This window comes from Rattus rattus, chromosome 3 (assembly GCF_011064425.1).
Source record: "Rattus rattus isolate New Zealand chromosome 3, Rrattus_CSIRO_v1, whole genome shotgun sequence".
In the NCBI taxonomy this organism is placed as follows: domain Eukaryota; kingdom Metazoa; phylum Chordata; class Mammalia; order Rodentia; family Muridae; genus Rattus; species Rattus rattus.
Window position 1 is genome coordinate 31,764,927 of NC_046156.1, and position 17,093 is coordinate 31,782,019.

A 17,093-nucleotide genomic window follows, 5' to 3' on the forward strand; every position below is an offset into this window, starting at 1 on the left:
ATTTGTATCAAAAGCTGTTTATTAGCCAATTAGAAAATAGCCATTTAGCAGTCAACTGTAACATAATACTATAACATCCATTAATTTAAAGATTGATTTTACTTTATGCTTGTGAGTGCCTGCATGTATGTAAGCACACCGAATGTGTGCAGTGGCACTGAGATCAAAGCCATTCACTGGATCCCCTGGGGCCGGAGCTACAGATGGTTGTGAACATCCATGTGGGTGTCAGTAATTGAACCTGGGCCCTCTTAACTACTGAGTCACCACTCCAACTCCCTAACCTCCCTTCTGTACCTTAACATTGTCTCAATTTTGCCAATTGGAACAAAAATAAGACAAAACAAAACAAGCCAGCTTCACAGCCATCCAAATAATGCATCCAAGGCATTAAGTCCCTATCTACCAGACTCTGTTATACTCCCTCAAAGTCATCCACACTTTTTATTATTATTGAATTTCAACTATATGCATTTTTTATTTTTAATTATGTTCATATATGTGTATCCATGTGTAGATTTGTGCACATGACTGCACAAGGAGGTCAAAAGAGTGTTGGCTCCCCTGGAGTCAGAGTTACTGGTAGATATAAGCCATTGATTGTGGGTGTGGGGGATGGAAGTCAGAGCCTCTGGAGAGCGTGAAGCACATCCGATAGCTGAGCCATCTCTGTAGCCCCTCACTGCAGTATTTCAATGCATGCAAATATTATGCCTTAACAACCACAGCATGTATGCATTTACCACATTTTATTCTAGTTTGGAGACAGGTTTACTACGTCTTAAACTCTTCATCTCCTGCAGCCTCCAATGAGCTAGGGTAACAGGCAGGCAACACCACAACTTATAACAATGTTTGGCAAGGTTTGTTCTTACCCTCAGAACATTCATTCAGACCTAATCATGCATCATACCTAAAAGTTTCCATTTAAGTATAATGGGCTCATTTGCTTCTATTTTAATAAATAAAAGTCAGAATTTAAAAAAATTTCCATTTTCCTTCTTTTAAAGCTCAATTTGATATGACCTTAGAATAAAGTTACTGGTACGTCCTTGAGTGAATATATGCTACATAAATCAAGGTGACTTTACTATGAAAATCCACAATGCATTATACTTCTAATATCACACAGGCAGTCTCAGAATAAAGTCGTAACAGTCATACCGATGATGGAAGACGTAAAGATCTGCCGATAGTGAGCAGGGGACTGGAAAACAGCTGGTATGTGAACTCGCCTTTGAGGAAGGTAAGCCGATAGTATTTTCTGCCCATTTGGGAAGCATAGATCAGAATTATTTATTTCCTGAAATAGAATGGTTTGACCTATTATAACTCAAAGGAAAAAAAATATCACTGTTTAACCAATAAATTGTTTTTCAAATACATTGAAAAAATACTAATTACTTTTGATTTTTAGAATCCACGATCTAAAATAAAAAACCAAATAAGAGTCTGAATGACAAGCCTGAATGACAAGCTTGAATGACGTGACACAGCACTTTTAACTCTTTTCATCGGCCTCTTAATATGATTTTAAATATGTTTTGCTCTAAGTGGATCACATTATATTTCTATTTCTGTCACTAGTATAATAATGATTTATGGGAAATTGATGTATGTGCCTTCTCCTTAATAATTCAATCAGCAAGACTGATTTCATAGTCAACAGTAAAAACAATCACAGTGAGATCAGAGAGAGAAATAAGAGCCAACATGTATTAAGTACCTTTTATATGGCAGTACTGCCCTAGAGACTTTCAAATACACAAGTCAGTCTTCATAACTCCTGGGAAAGGTGTGAAAACAACTGTCCAATCAGAAAGTCAGCTTTTCCAAGCTATCCTGCTAGCCTTTGTTGGCACCCACAGGGCCTCAGGGTGAAAATGCACCATGAGAAAACCTCACCTGTCCATCCCTGACTCTGCAGTTACTGCTGGCAGAGCTTCCTAAGGCAGTCCGAAGTTCCCCAGTCCTGGAGGTCTGATTTAAATTCAGAGAGAGAGCTTTCTGTCTGGAAACCAAATCTTGACTGGTAAAATCCTGCTGCTGTTGATAGAGCATGCCTTTTATCATCTGCAAGTGCACAGGGTCTACAGAACTCTCACTCTCACTTGTGTGGCTAAAATGCAAGCCAGAGACAGCCTCAGCAGAGAGATCCTCTGTCACTTCACTGGCAATTCTGTTCAGAGCAGCTGAGTTGCAGTGGGATGGTTTTTGATATTTCAGCCACTTGCTTTGAGTAGAACTCTTAGGAAGCAGTGAAACATCTCGTGGAATCCCATCCTGGTCCTCAAGTCCAAGGTCAAATGAAAGACCTGATTCTTCACACAGGTTCAACCTGGAAGAACCAGAAGGCTCTCGTGTGTCATCATCGATCATAAATGAACAAGAATCTAAGACCGTTGGTCCATCATCTGGTGGCAAAGTGACAAAGGGAACTGAGGCTCCACTTAAAAATGGAAACCTTTGGAAGTTCTTATTGTCCTGAAAACCAATGTTTTTCAATCCTGAAAGAAAACATAATGCTGATTTAATACAAATGTTCAACCAATCATCACCAGACTCTAGAAAACAGTGGATACAGGCAAGAGCAGAAGATTCTGACTTTCTCTGTAAGACAGAAAATAATGTAAGTCTCGTGCTCCCTCATGAACTAAATGCTTCAATATCAAGATCTAAAGATTCAAAATGTAATTTACAAAATTGAAGACTTGCAAAGCTAACAAATATATGTCCTTCTCTTTCCTTCTACTGAGCTAAGTATCTTTAATCTAACTACTCATTATATTTATAGAGCATCTAAGTTTTCAAGGTGTTTAAATCTGAGGAAAGCTGTAGCATCCTTATCTTATAGATGAGGTAACCAAGATCCAAGTGCAGTATGTACCAAGTGGCAGTCAAAGAAAACACGGAGTGAGTTCATATCTATTCTCATGCCTTCTGCAAAGTTCATAGTTCACTTAATACCATGTGATTGCAACTACCTTTATTATGTATTTATGCATTATGATACCTTTCACAACAAAAAGATCTTTAGCTTTATTTGTAAAATTAGCACATAGATAGGATAGTGAGCTTTTGTCTAAATAAGTTTTATAATTCCTTCTTTCTATCAGCAACTATTGGAACAGAGAAATTGCTGAAAAAGTAAAAAGCAGTAAGTATTGAATATATTAATGAATCGGCAAAACTGCCTAGGAATTATATATTATTAAATTATGTTTTATCTAAAAACATTATAGATTTTTTACTTATTTGACTTAGTCTATTTTATGGAAATAAATTTTGATAATCATCTGGAGAGTATAGCAGTGAGCAAAAGAATATTTTTTGGTGAAGTGTTCGGTTAGAATCCAAAACTGAATCAAGAAACAGTAACAGAAATAAAACTATTACAGAGCTAAGACTCAGAGCTGTGGAAGCCCCCTCCACTCCACTGCCACCTGACTGTTGAGAGGATGCGATTCTCCCATGCACTCCCCTCCTTTGCCCCAAGTAGTCCAGGCCTTCAAGTACTGATCCTCCTGCCTTGTCTCTTGAGTGCTGGGATTACAAGAATTACCTCCTCATGCCCACCCTGTTCACATCTCCTCCTACCCCGACCTTTTTCTTTTTCTTTTTTTGCCGTCAACCAGACACAACCACGAATCCATCCCTAGCTCAACTACTGATTCACATTAAATTATCTTTTTTTATATTAATCATACACTTACAAGCAAGAAAACATCAACCACCAAACCTAACTTCAGATTAAGAAAAAATACACATTAATGAAATTTTCAGAAAACAGAAGTCAGTGGGAAGAGCTCCTATTGAATAAAATACTTTTCAGGAAGCAGAAAAGTCAAACTGGCCTGAGCGCAGTGCTGGAAGAGAGCAGCCACTGAGGAGGTCCTGACACTGACAGCCGCCCAAGGCAGAGAGGAAGAGGCTATGCTGAGGTCACAGGCGGCTGATGAGACATCTGCTATGGGTCACTTCACTGCAGGACAGCAAGGGGAGCCAAGTGTTGGCATTTCAGCTGCAAGAAGTACTCACAGTGCCTGGTGGGTAGGGACACTTTGAGAGGAAGTGAAGAGACAGCGGAGAAGGAAGCAAGAGCTAGAGAGGGAGTGCACTTGGTTCCCTGACATTCATAGCCCAGTACACTCTCACAGATAATGGCTGAGAAAGTGAAGGTCACCAGGGAAAGTTCTTGTTTTCAGAGACTCCTCAGAGAATTCAAGCACAGAGTCTTCACTTCTTGTGTTGAAAGAAAAAGTAGGTGCAGGGCTCAATGCAGAGATCTTTTCTGGAGAAATCACCTGTCCAGAAAAAAGAAAATCACTAACTAAAATGTTCTTATGCTTCTTTTTCTATTAGTTTGAATTCTAGTAACCTCCAGAAGTAACTATTCTAAACACATTGGGAGCAAAGAACTGTAAAATTTTCACAGAAAAGGAGAGGAAGGAACAAACTTACTAAAATAAACAACACTTTTATGTACAGAAGATAAAAATAGGGATCTATTGTGAAATGGGTGGCATTCTGATTTGCACTGATTCCATTACAAGAATTTAGTTCTCAAGGTAAATTTCCATTCTAAGGGGTTCAATCCAAGTCCCATCTCACGTGGAACCTGTGCAAACTATATCCCAGCGTACTCAAGGTCTCAACAGTCTCCTCTATGCTTTGGACTCAGGGTTACTCATAGCTGACATCACATTTCACAAGATGTTTCTTCCAAGTCCAGGACTTTTAACATTTACTCAGATCTGAACAACCACATAGTTAATTCAAGGCTATTCTCACTACAACAGCATTTAAGTCATGCTGCAGCTTTCCCCCGAAATCCAAACCTGGTGACAGTCACACTCAATACTGTTCTAATTTGCCTTTTGTTGCTAAACATCATGACCAAAGGCAACTTAGGAGAGGAAATGATTTATTTCAGCTTACACTTCCAGATCACAGTTCATTCCTGATAGAATTTGGGTCAGGAACTCAAAGAACTGGACCAGAAACCATGAAGGAACAATCCTTACTGGCTTGCTGGCCCTTACACACGTTAGGGTGCCTTGCTCAGGGATGGCACCGCCCACATCAATCAACAATCTCATCTGAGTAATTTCTCAATTGAGTTCCCTCTTTCCAGATGACTCTAGGCTTTGTCAAGTCCACAATAAAGAAGTCAGGTGTGGTGTCACATGTCCTTAATCTTAACATTCTGGAGACAGAGGTAGGCAGATCTCTGTGACTCCATGTCAACCTGGTCAACACAGTAAGTACCAGGCCAGACAGCTACACAGAGACCCTGATTCAAAAAACAAAACAAGGGGCTGGAGGTAGCTTTGCAACTAAAAGCTGTGTCTGTTCTTCAGCTCCTAGCATTGATGTGGCAGCTCACGTCTGTACCTCTGGTTTCAGGGGATCCAATGCTCTCTTCTAGCTTCCCTGGGCACCAGACATGCAAGTAATGCAGACATACATGCAGGCAAATACCCATACACATGAAATTAAAAACTAAGGAAGAAGAAGAAATACTTAACTATTGCACCCATTCTTCTAGTACATTCTCCACAACTGGCCAACGTTGTTTCACTGATCCAAACCCTCTAATCGCCCGTTTTAGTGTCCATGACAGCTGTGTGATATTGTACATGGCCCTGCCTGCCCAGGCCTCTTGTTTGCTCTCTGACCTCACTCCTCCTCACTACAAACTGGCCAATGGTCTCTTGCCACAAACTCCTTTCCCCTAGGTACTGGCATGGCATTTTCATCTCTACTCAAGTGTCACATTATCAGAGAAGGCTGACTTCACCGATACAGAACTTGTGGACTAGCCCACTGCACTGCCACCTCACATAGCTATATGCTTACTGAGGCCACCTGAGCCTTCTGAGTACTATGTATTAATGTGTTTGTTGTGTCTCACTTCATTAGCGTATAAGTTCAGTAAGGTCAAGAATTTGCCTCTTTTATTCAGTCCTCTTTTGATATACAATAGGCGGTAGGTTGTTGCTAGTGAAAAGTCTCTTAGAGGGGAAAAGAGAAGAGTATCTGTTTACAGCCTGGGGATACAACTCAGTGGTAGGGCACTTGCCCAGTGTGAAGTCCTGATTTGATTAACATCCCTGTATGGAGGTTGGCATGGGGGAGGGGTAGATAATTCAAAGGACACTTTTAGGAGTGTTTAATCAAATACATACTTTCTAGGAGTTAGTCATAGATCTACTTTCCTACCTCTCATTCGTTATTTAATTCACTCTGAACTGGCTCCTACACATACTATTCCATTGCAACTGCTCTTGCCAAGGTCACCAATGATCTCCAAGTAACTGATGAAATAGGATATATTTTCATATTCCTTTTATTGGGGGGCTGAGTAATAACTGAGTCCATTCTGGAGAAGATATGACATAAAAGCAAGGGGCAATAAAAAAAATTAGTAAAAGGCGTTCTAAGAAACTAAGAACTTTCTGCATAGAAAAAGAAACAACCAACAGAGACCACAGACAGACTAGGCAAAGTATTCATCTGACAAGAGACAGTAAGATAAAAGACAGTCCGGCACCCAAATGATTGGGTTGTCAAGCAACAACCGGGGCTGGGGGTACAACTTGGTGGTAGGGAGTTTGCCTAGCGCGTGCAAAGCAAGGGTTCAATTTCAACACCACAACTGAAACAACATAAACGGTAAATGGTCACGTGGGCCTGCTTCCCTGCCTTTGTTCCTTCTCTCCCTACCTCTCTTCCTCCGAGAATCTGTTCCCCATGAACACTGCCATGCAAAGCCCAATTTTGTCTTTTGTGTGATAATGTCTCTCTCTGGCCTGAAACTTATTTAGCCAGACTAGCCTTAAACTCTAAACATAGATTTCTATAAACAATATACAAATGTTGTATATTGAATAACAAATGGCTAACAGATATAGAAAATGAGATTCACCATCACTTGTCAACAGAAAACATAAATCAAACCATAATGAAAAATTATCCTACTCCAATAAGAATAGCCTGCCTGTAAAATATCTTTAAATTACAGTTAGAAATTAGAGCTGTGCATGTTAGTTCAGTCATGCCTGTAATCCCAGCAGTCTGCAGAATGAAGCAAGAGAATTAATTATTAAATGTTTCAGGCCAGCTTGGACTATATGTAAAGTCCAGGCCAACCTGGTTACTACTACCCTGCCTCAAAAATCAAAAAACAAGCTGAAGAGATGGCTCAATGGTTAAGAGTACTTGCTCTATAAGGGTGTGGACCAAAGTTCAGATTTCAGGATCCATGTAATTAGAACAACCTACAAACAACTATAACTACAGCTTTGAAAAACCTAAAGCCCGCTTCTTGCCTCTCTACAAGCACCAGCATACTTACACACATGTAAATATACACATGTGCACACACAACCTTAGAAAACAAAACAACCCAAAGATAAGAAGACAGAACAGGGATTATGAAAGCATGGGAAGGGTATTGGGAGGTATGCAGATAAACACAAAAGATAACATCTAATGTTCTGTGGCAATTCAGACAACTATGATTAACAACATTTAATTTAATATTTCAAGACATCTAGCAAAATGTCAGGTGTGGGAATGCACACCTTAATTCCAGTCCTCAAGAAGTTTAGGTAGACAGGTCTCTGTGAGTTTAAGACCAGCCCTGTCTATATAGTTTCAGTCCAGCCAATCCATGCCTCAAAAATGAATGAATGAATGAAGATAATGATAGAATGGATACTGGATGCTCCCAACAGAAATAACTGCAAATGTCTGAGGTGACTGCTGATCTCATCAGGATATACTACACATATGTAATGAAATGTCACACTGATCCTCACAGTATATACACTCATTACGCCAATTAAGAATAAGACAGAAGCTTACTCTAGTAACGGTGAAACATGCCTTTAATCCCAGCACTCAGGAGGCAAAGGCAGGTGGATCTCTGAAACATGATTTTTAATGATGATGGTGATGACACAGGGGCTGGAGAGATAACTTAGTGAAGAGCAGAGGCTGCCCTTGCAGAGGACCTGTTTCAATTTCTTTGCACCCACATGGTAGGGGACAAACATTTGTGACTTCAGTTCCAAGGGATCTGTCACCTTTTTCTAGCCTGCTTTGGCACTGTGTGCATGTGATGCGCAGATATACATACACACAAGCAAACAAGCACACACGCGCATGCACACACACACACACACAAACTAAAAGATACATTTTAAAAAGATACATTTTAAAATGAAAGTACATTTTAAAAAATAAATTATATCTGGGCCTGGAAACGCAGGTCTCTAATCTCAGAACTCAGGAGGCTAAGACAGAGCAGAACGTGAGGGACTCTGTGAAGCAGGATGAGTTCAAGTCGCTAGGCAACTTACAAAGGAAGCCCTGTCTCAAAATAAGAAGTAAACAGGGACAGGATCCAGCTCCGAGTAGAGATCTTGCCTAAGCCCTATAAGGCTCTAGGTTCAGTCCCCAGTACCACCAGAGAGAAAACTAAGAAAAAGTTCAAACGAAGTTAAAACAGCTTGGGCAGACTGTTTCAAAGCACTGCAGATGCAATCAGTGCTGTGGGTCATATAATTAAAGAAGATAAATATTGGGGCTGGAGAGATGGCTCAGTGGTTAAGAGCACTGACTGCTCTTCCAGAGGTCCCAAGTTCAATTCCCAACAACCACATGATGGCTCACAACCATGTGTAATGGGATCTGATGCCCTCTTCTGGTGTGTCTAAAGACAGCTGCAGTGTATATATATATACATACACATATACATATACATACATATACATACATATACATACATATACATATATATAACAAATTTTTTAAAATGTAATGATATACCATTTTGCCTCAATTTTTTTAAAGATCTTTATTTTGTGTTTTGTCTGCATGCATGCATGCATGCCTGGTAACCACAGAGATTAGAAAAGGGCATCAGATTCAATGAAACTCGAGCTCTGGATGTTAAGACACCATGTAAGCTCTGAGGAACAGGTCCAGGTCCTCTACAAGAGCAACCAGTGCTCTTAATTGCTGAGCTGTCTCTCTCGCTCCCACAATAAAGGTTTTAATCTTTCTCCAGTCTAACTGATTAAGGGTTGTGTAATGTTTTATTCACTGTTTTCCTTTCTGGTATCAACAAAATAATGCTTCTTACATCCTAGAACTTGATGAAATACAGAACACACATTAAAGTTCAGAGAACATCATGTATTAGGAATACTGTACATTTATGGGAGACATTTTCTGTCTTTGGAGGCCTAGTCATGTCATCTATACCCTATGATCATAACTAACATAGACTAATGATTAGAGATACAACAATGAACGTGAGAACACGAATCTCTTCTCCATTTCCCCCCCTCTTTTCCTTAACTACCTAGAACTCTCTACACAGCCCAAGGAGGCCTCAATCTTAAGTGTTACTACTTCAACTTCTGAAGTGCTGGGATTGAGAGCCAGCACACACAGCAAGATTCTTTTTCAATAAATCAAACAGTGGCGGTCATAATTTACAATATAATGTTATGAAGAGTAGGAAGTAGCATAGACTTGGCAACGCAGAGGAAATGCAAGCTACAGTTCCTACTAGAGGAAAGACCAATAATACGTAAACTGATTTAAGCCTCAGGACAACCTGCCTGCACTGGAAAGCAGCTGGCCTTGTGCAGTCTGAGTACAGCTACGACGGTTCCTGCTGATCTACCCTTGGCTGCTCTTGTACGAGGGTTTAGGACTGACTTAAGAAAATGACTTGGGGTTTTTCCAGCCCACAACTCGGCCTGCCTTCCTGGAGGCCATATGGGCAGTAGGGATCCTAGACAGGAGCCTAGAACTGTTATCAGAGGTTTCCCTCAGCAGCTGATGGAAACAGATACAGAGACCCACAGTCAAACATTAGGCAGAGCTTGGGTAATCCTGTGGAAGGGAAGGGTTTTAAGAGCCAGAGGGGTCAAAGACACCACAAGAAAACCTACAGAATCAACTAACCTGACCTCAGAGGGGTCCAGAGACTGAACCACCACTAGGGAGCATGCGTGGGACTGACCTAGATCCTCTACACATAGCTAACAGCTGTCTGTTACACATGAGCAGGCCTTCATGTGGGACTCCTGACGGCGGAAGCAGGGACTGTCTTTCACTCTGTTGCTTGCCTTTGTACTCTCCCTACTGGGCTGCCTCTTCTAACCTCAGTAGAAGATGCACCCGGACTTACTGCAACTTGATGCCAAGGCTGGGTGACACCCATGGGAGAGGAGAGGAGGGGATGAAAACTGTAGTAAGGATAGGAGGTTAATTAACTAATTAATTTAAAAAAAGGGAAAAAGAAAATGACTTGGAAGGACTGGAGAGATGGCTCAGTGGTTAAGAGCACTGGCTGCAGCTGGCTGGTGGTGACATACACCTTTAATCCCAGCACTAGGGAGGCAGAAGCAGGTGGATCTCTGAGTTCAAGGACAGAATGGTCTACAGAGAGAGTTCCAGGATAGCCATGCCTCCGTAGAGAAACCCTCTCTCTAAAAACAAAACAAAACAAAAAACAACAAATAACAAAAAAAGCATGGCTGCTCTTCCAGAGGTCCAGAGTTTAATTCCTAGCAAATACATGGTGGCTCACAACCATTTGTAATGGGATCCAATACCCTCTTCTAGTGTGCATAAAGAGAGGGCACTCATAAACATAAAATACATAAATAAAAAAAAAAAGAGTTGACTTCTGATCTCTAAATGTGTGACGAAAATGGCACATATGTACACATACACACCACATAAATGTACATAAAAATAAAAAAACACAGAAAAGTTTTTTTAAAAAAAAAAAAAAAAAGAAAGAGAAATGACCTAGTGCAATGCAAGTATAAAAATGACTTTTACCTGCAAGAAGTCTGACTGCACACAAGGGCTAGGCAACTCTGGTGTCCAAACACAAGGATCGGTCAGGAAGCTGTCATATTCAACGCTATCTGGAAACTGACTGCATCCTAGCTGTAAGCTGTGTCCTCTGACCAGTACACCACTAGTAGCAGATCCTTTCACCTGATGTCCTTGAAACTCAACAGGCTATAGGTAATTGTTAAAAATAAGAACATTATAAGTATATGACATATATATTCATAATGTATATGTAGAAAACTTTTACTTATTGTATACTAATGTATTGTAAGCCCCTGGAGTGCACAGACCTTTTCACTGCATCTAAGCATCACCAACATCTAATACTGTCACACAGAAAGCAATGAATAAACACAAAATGAAACCGCGAGAAGAGAAGAAATGAAGCAGGACTTTGCCTGAGGTCTGCATTCAGACTTCATTCACTGTGATGTAGAGTGTGAGGTCTCTGCAGCACTGTCCCCAGGTCCCCTGCTCTGCAGAGTCTGACTGCAGTGCTCTCCTTCTCCCTCCCTGGTCTGCTTTCAGGTTTCAAATGGCTTTCTCTGCTGCCCCCTTGAGGATCTTAGCATTTTTTTAAAAAGACATTTATTTTATACATGTGAATACACGGTTGCTGTCTTCAGACACCAGAAGAAGGCACTGGATCCCATTACAGATGGTTGTGAGCCACCGTGTGGTTGCTGGGAATTGAACTCAGGACCTCTGGAAGAGCAGTCAGTGCTCTTAACCACTAAGCCATCTCTCCAGCCCGGATTTTAGCATTTTTAGTCCACACAGGGTAACAATGTCCACCCAAGATACAGAAAAAAATAGTTGATAGGCCAAAGGAAACTCATGAAGGATTGACTGCTAACGGATGAACTGACAAAGGACAACTATCCATACTCTCTATCTTGTTACTGATCATAAAGTTCATCTGAAAGGAAAATTAAACTTAAGTGCTTTTTTATACACAATTTCAATTGAAACAAATATTTTGTATTGCTGGGGACAGAAACCAGATATTTATACAAGCAAGGAAAGTTCTCTGCCACTTAGCCATGACCCCAGCCTGAAATTATTCTTCTAAATTTGAAAACATGCATTTCAATAAAAATAAACCTTGACTGTAGTATTCTCCCTACATTTGCTTTACCGAAGGGACCTTCGAATGTGCCTTAGTCTGTGCTACCACATAGTTCTCTTCTGTGGGAGAGTGGGGATTTCAGGAACACAACGACTATTTACAAACTCAATCAAATACATGCGGTAAGTTTTTTTCAAACGTTATTTTGTATATGATCACCTGCATGCATGTCTGTGTACTACATGTGTACAGGGCCCTTAGAAGCCAGAAGCCAGTCAGATCTCCTGGAACGAGAACTACAGGTGACTTTTAGCGACTAGCACTCCAACCTGGGTCCTCTGAAAGCACAGTCCGTGCTCTAAACTGCTGAGCCTCCCTCAGCCCCTGGTCGGCCATCTTGGTGTAGAGTAGGAAGCACTACTTGAGTATTTCTATATATTTAGTCAGAAACAGAGCAGTGTAGAAGTGGCAGAGCAAAACACGTGGTGAAGCCATGACGTGAACTCAAGTGAACTCGTTTGTTCACTACAGAGCATGTGTTTCCTATCCTCTCTCTGGCTTTGTGGCCGGCCTCTAGAGTCTATTTACATATTATTAAAGTGGACCAGTAACATGGGAAATAAGATGAAACGGGGACAAATGAAGCATTCTTTTCTCTCAAAGTTATGTGCTAGAAAGGAAGTGCCGTGAGAACTGTCCCCCTGACAAGGCTAAGAGTCTCCACTGACAAACACTAATCTGATGATTTAGTTAAGAACTTCAACTCAAGTGTTGTTACATCTGCAGCTGACTTGTTCATATGACTCAGGACTGCAACCAGCAAGAACAGAATGCTACACTTGTGGTCAATTTGGGCACATCCAGAAAGACTGTACCCAAATGAAGTGCTACAGTTGTGGTGAGAATGGCCACATGGCGGTGAACTACAGCAAGGCAAGCAGTGGGGAGTCTGGACACCTAGCCCAGGAATGCCCCATCAAGGCTACCGCTTTTTTTCTTTTTATAATGTAACACCTTTATTTGTTTGTATGTTTCTTTTTTGAGACAGGGTTTCTCTCTTTTTTAAAATTTATTTATTTATTTATTTTTCATGTATATGTGTACACTGTAGCTGTCTTCAGACATACCAGAAGAGGGCATCAGATCTCATTCTAGATGGTTGTGAGCCACCATGTAGTTGCTGGGATTTGAACTCAGGACCTCTGGAAGAGCAGTCAGTGCTCTTAACCACTGAGCCATCTCTTCAGCCCCGAGCCTACCCCTTAAAACCCTCCCCTAAACCTTCTCCTTTACTACTTAGCTATGCTGTTTATAACATCTTTTTACTAACCAAAAGGGAGACAGATGGAAGCTATACCTACACCACCATAATAACCATCTTAAAACAGGAAAAGACTTTGGGGACGGCATCAAAAATATTATAATTGATGTGCTGTTTGGTTGCCAAGAGGAAATTCAGATAGGGCACAGCCATTTTGAATGGGACACAACTGGTGGGTCCTTTGAGTATGTTTCGTTTTGACACATTAAATTAGAAATTGATAGTGAAAAATCAGAACAAGTTTGGAATATCACCTTTGAATTCACTAACAAATAATATATAATGTGTGTGTCAGATAGAGATAAACTGCCTTGAAGCAAAAGAATACTGACTAAAATGATAAGAGAAACTACTTCCTTGGTGGTGGGGGCAAGAGCATTTTGAGAAAATAACATTTTTTCAAAGACTTTTAGAGCAAATAAAAGTATTTCTGAAAATATTGATGACTTTGATAAGTTTTTGTGTTTAATTTTATTATATTGATAACTTTTAGAATATTTGATTGTCAGCTTTTGGGTTGGTTGGTTTTATTTTAAGGGATGTTTTGGTGTTTTGTTTTTGTTTTTTAATCAGGAGCTCATGCTATCTCAGATTTGACTCCCAAATATACATCTCTCCTTCTGCCTTAGTGCTGAGATTACAGGTGTGAACCACCACCCCAGCTCTGATCTTGTTAACTTTAAACAATATTGAAAGACATCTTAGGCCAGTGAAATGAAACTGGCCGCACTCAGCAGGTAAAGGTGCTGCTACATGATGTACATGGTGATGCAAGCTTGACCACTTGTTTGGTTCCTGAAACCTACATGAATTCCACAAAATTATCTTCTTACAGGCATGTGCACGCACCACACACATACAAGCTATTGGTAATAGAAATGAAAATTATACTACTACTAAGAACTTCATCTCATCTTAATTAGCACAATTATTTCTGAAATTGCTATCATTGTTCCCAAAGTGACAAAGTTCTCTAGAATGCTGTGGTAAAGTCACAGAAGGCTCCACAGAACAAAACAGCAGCACACAACATCTCTGGATACCGAAGTAACTCAGGGGCAATTTCAACATCTGACCCATTATCTTCTTTCAATGACATCATGCCTCTCATTGTTTTGAGATTTTTAATTTTTAAAAACTATATAATTTCATGTATATAGGTGCTTTGTCTGCATGTATGTCTATATGGCACATGTGTGTCTGATCCCTTTGGAGGCCAGGAGAGAGCATGGGCTTCTCCTGGAACTGGAGTTACATCCAGCTGTGAGACACATGGGGACTCTGAAGAACCACTGTTCTGAGCCATCTCTTCAGTCTACTTTTAAAGTTTTGGGACCCAGCAATGGGTGCCCTAACTCACTATGTAGATAATAAATTGCTAAGTTACTAGGACACCCATATTTACTATCACTCAATGCTAGTATTTGACAAATGGAATATTACACATTTCTTTGGGCCAAGAAATGAAATTAAAAAAATAACTCAGCCTGGTCTACAGCGTTCCAGGAAAGCCAAGGCTACACACAGAAATACCTATCTTGACAAACCAAAAAAAAAAAAAAAAAAAAAAATATATATATATATATATATATATATATATATATATATATATATATATATGCTATGAGGAACAAGTCAGTAAGCATCTCTCCTCCGTGCTCTCTGCATCAGCTCCTGCTTCCAGGTTCCTGCCCTGTTCCAGTTCTAATCCTGACTTCCTTCAATGATTGACTATGATATCGAAGGGGAAAAAAGAGATCTGGCTGTAATTGGGGAGGATTGTGGGTGGCACCACCCAGGTCTGGTAGTCCTGGGATCTATAAGAAAGCAGACTGAGCAAGTTGTAAGGAGCAAGCCAGTAAGCAGCACCCTCCCTCCATGGTCTCTGCATCAGCTCCTGCCTCTAGGTTCCTGCTCTATTGCCTGATGTGAGCTCCTGCCTTGACTTCCCTAGTAACAGATTGTTACCTGGAAATGTAAGCTGAAATAAGCACTTTCATCCGAAGTTGCTTTTGGTCATGGTGTTTCATCGTTGCAATAGTAACCCTAAGACTTACCAAGTAAGTTGGTAACTCTTATCAACTATATGACATGAATGATGCCTACATGAATAAATACCAGAATGGGGGCAGAAGAGGAGATAGTAGTGAGAAAGTATAATCAAAGTATATGCTATACACATATAAAACTCATCTTCTCCACAAGAAAACCACAGCAGTTAGAGATGGATACGTATGTACCTGCTGAGACGCCCGATGCTCGTGAGGACAGTCTAGCAGGGCATGTGACACTACTGTGGCAGGTGATCTCCTGGCTGCAATGAAAGAACAAACAGCCTTACTTATCATATGCATCACAGTATTTTGCAATAATACATTTCCTTCTAAAACTGAAGTAATATACTTTAAAAAGTAATGTCTTATAATCATTTAATCTGGAGCAGGAGTAAAGCTTTGGTGTACTATTCTGTACAGACACGTACATTCTTAAGGCAAAAATTCAATATATTTAAAAATAAAAAATTACTGGTTTCTTTTTTAAAATAACATTAAGACCATGTGTGGGTGCATGCCTTTAATCCCAGTACTCAGAAATCGGAGGTAGATTATAGATTCAAGGCCAGCCTAGTTAACAGTGAGTTCCACAACAGCCAGAGCTACCTGGTGAGACCCTGTCTCAAGTAGATACACTAGACAGATCTATTTTTCACAAATATTTGTCTACACACACATATATGCACTATGTGTATGTTGGGCGCCTACAAAGGCAAGAAGGGGATTCTTGGACCCAAATCTGGATCCTCTGCATAAGCAGTAAGTTCTTAGCTGCTGAGCCATCTCTCAGTTCCCTCACTGGTCACTATGCCTTAATTGGGATATGTTTTTGCATTTTTTAGCAAGCTATTTTTAAAAATATATATTTTAAACCAATAATCACCTATAATACAAATGTCAAAAATGAAGCACTGCCCAATGGTTGAGAACAAGAAAGCTAATAAAACTATTACACTATCGCCATACACCACTGGGGGCGGGAGGGGAGGGTAAGGGGAGTACGAGGAGCCCGAGTCTATCCAGACCTATCCTAAATCCATCTGACCTACAACACACTATGTAAACCAAAGATGTCCTGCCCAGAGTATTGGAATTAATCACTGGGGACAGAGCAGTGAAAAGGGAGAGACAAAGAAGACAACCACACAATTACACCAGATAAACTCAGAGTACATTAGGAAATGGTATCATACAGGAAGGTGATGAAATGCAATACAGGCGTTCTAGAAAGGTCACTTGTAGGAAGTAACCCTGAACTGAGACCTAATGCATAACTAAGCTATGAAAAGCAAGCAGGGTATGAGGCCGACAAGATGGCAGACCAGCAGTGGAGCACATTCCCAACAAGACAGACAACACTCGGCCTTACTGCATGCTGTACATAGTCATACCTTTTCAATTTAGTACCAAAATGTTCGCATTTTGATTTTAATGATGATTTCACTATTTAAAGTCCCCTAGCGTTAGTGCTATCTTGTATTCTTAAGTGTGAGAGTTGTGATGTCTGCTACAGAGAAAACACATAGGGATCGTTTTCATCAGCACCATTGACTGTGAGCTCAATGTTAATAGACTAAAAAATTTGAAGGGCATAATTATGTGCTGCTGCGCAAATGAAAATCTGCAAGAAGTCAGTGTTGCATGTCTCATGTGACCCATGATTCTACAGTTGGTGCTGAGCTCATCACAGAACATAAAGATCTCAGCACTGTGCAGCTACTGTACTCTCCCCTTCCAATTTGATGAAAGAATCATTTTCTCA

General features: G+C 40.3%; 1 protein-coding gene across 1 annotated transcript in view; it reads right to left on the reverse strand.

The window, feature by feature from the left end:
- Zgrf1 (zinc finger GRF-type containing 1) overlaps positions 1-17,093 on the reverse strand; it is a 62,025-nt gene that overhangs the window by 33,160 nt on the left and 11,772 nt on the right. Inside the window, exons 7-11 of the mRNA XM_032897356.1 lie at positions 15,518-15,591; positions 10,870-11,055; positions 4,184-4,304; positions 1,906-2,507; positions 1,165-1,303 (exon numbers count right to left, since the gene is read on the reverse strand). Of these exons, the coding sequence (XP_032753247.1) occupies positions 1,165-1,303; positions 1,906-2,507; positions 4,184-4,304; positions 10,870-11,055; positions 15,518-15,591 (1,122 nt within the window). The remainder of the gene's footprint in view (positions 1-1,164; positions 1,304-1,905; positions 2,508-4,183; positions 4,305-10,869; positions 11,056-15,517; positions 15,592-17,093) is intronic.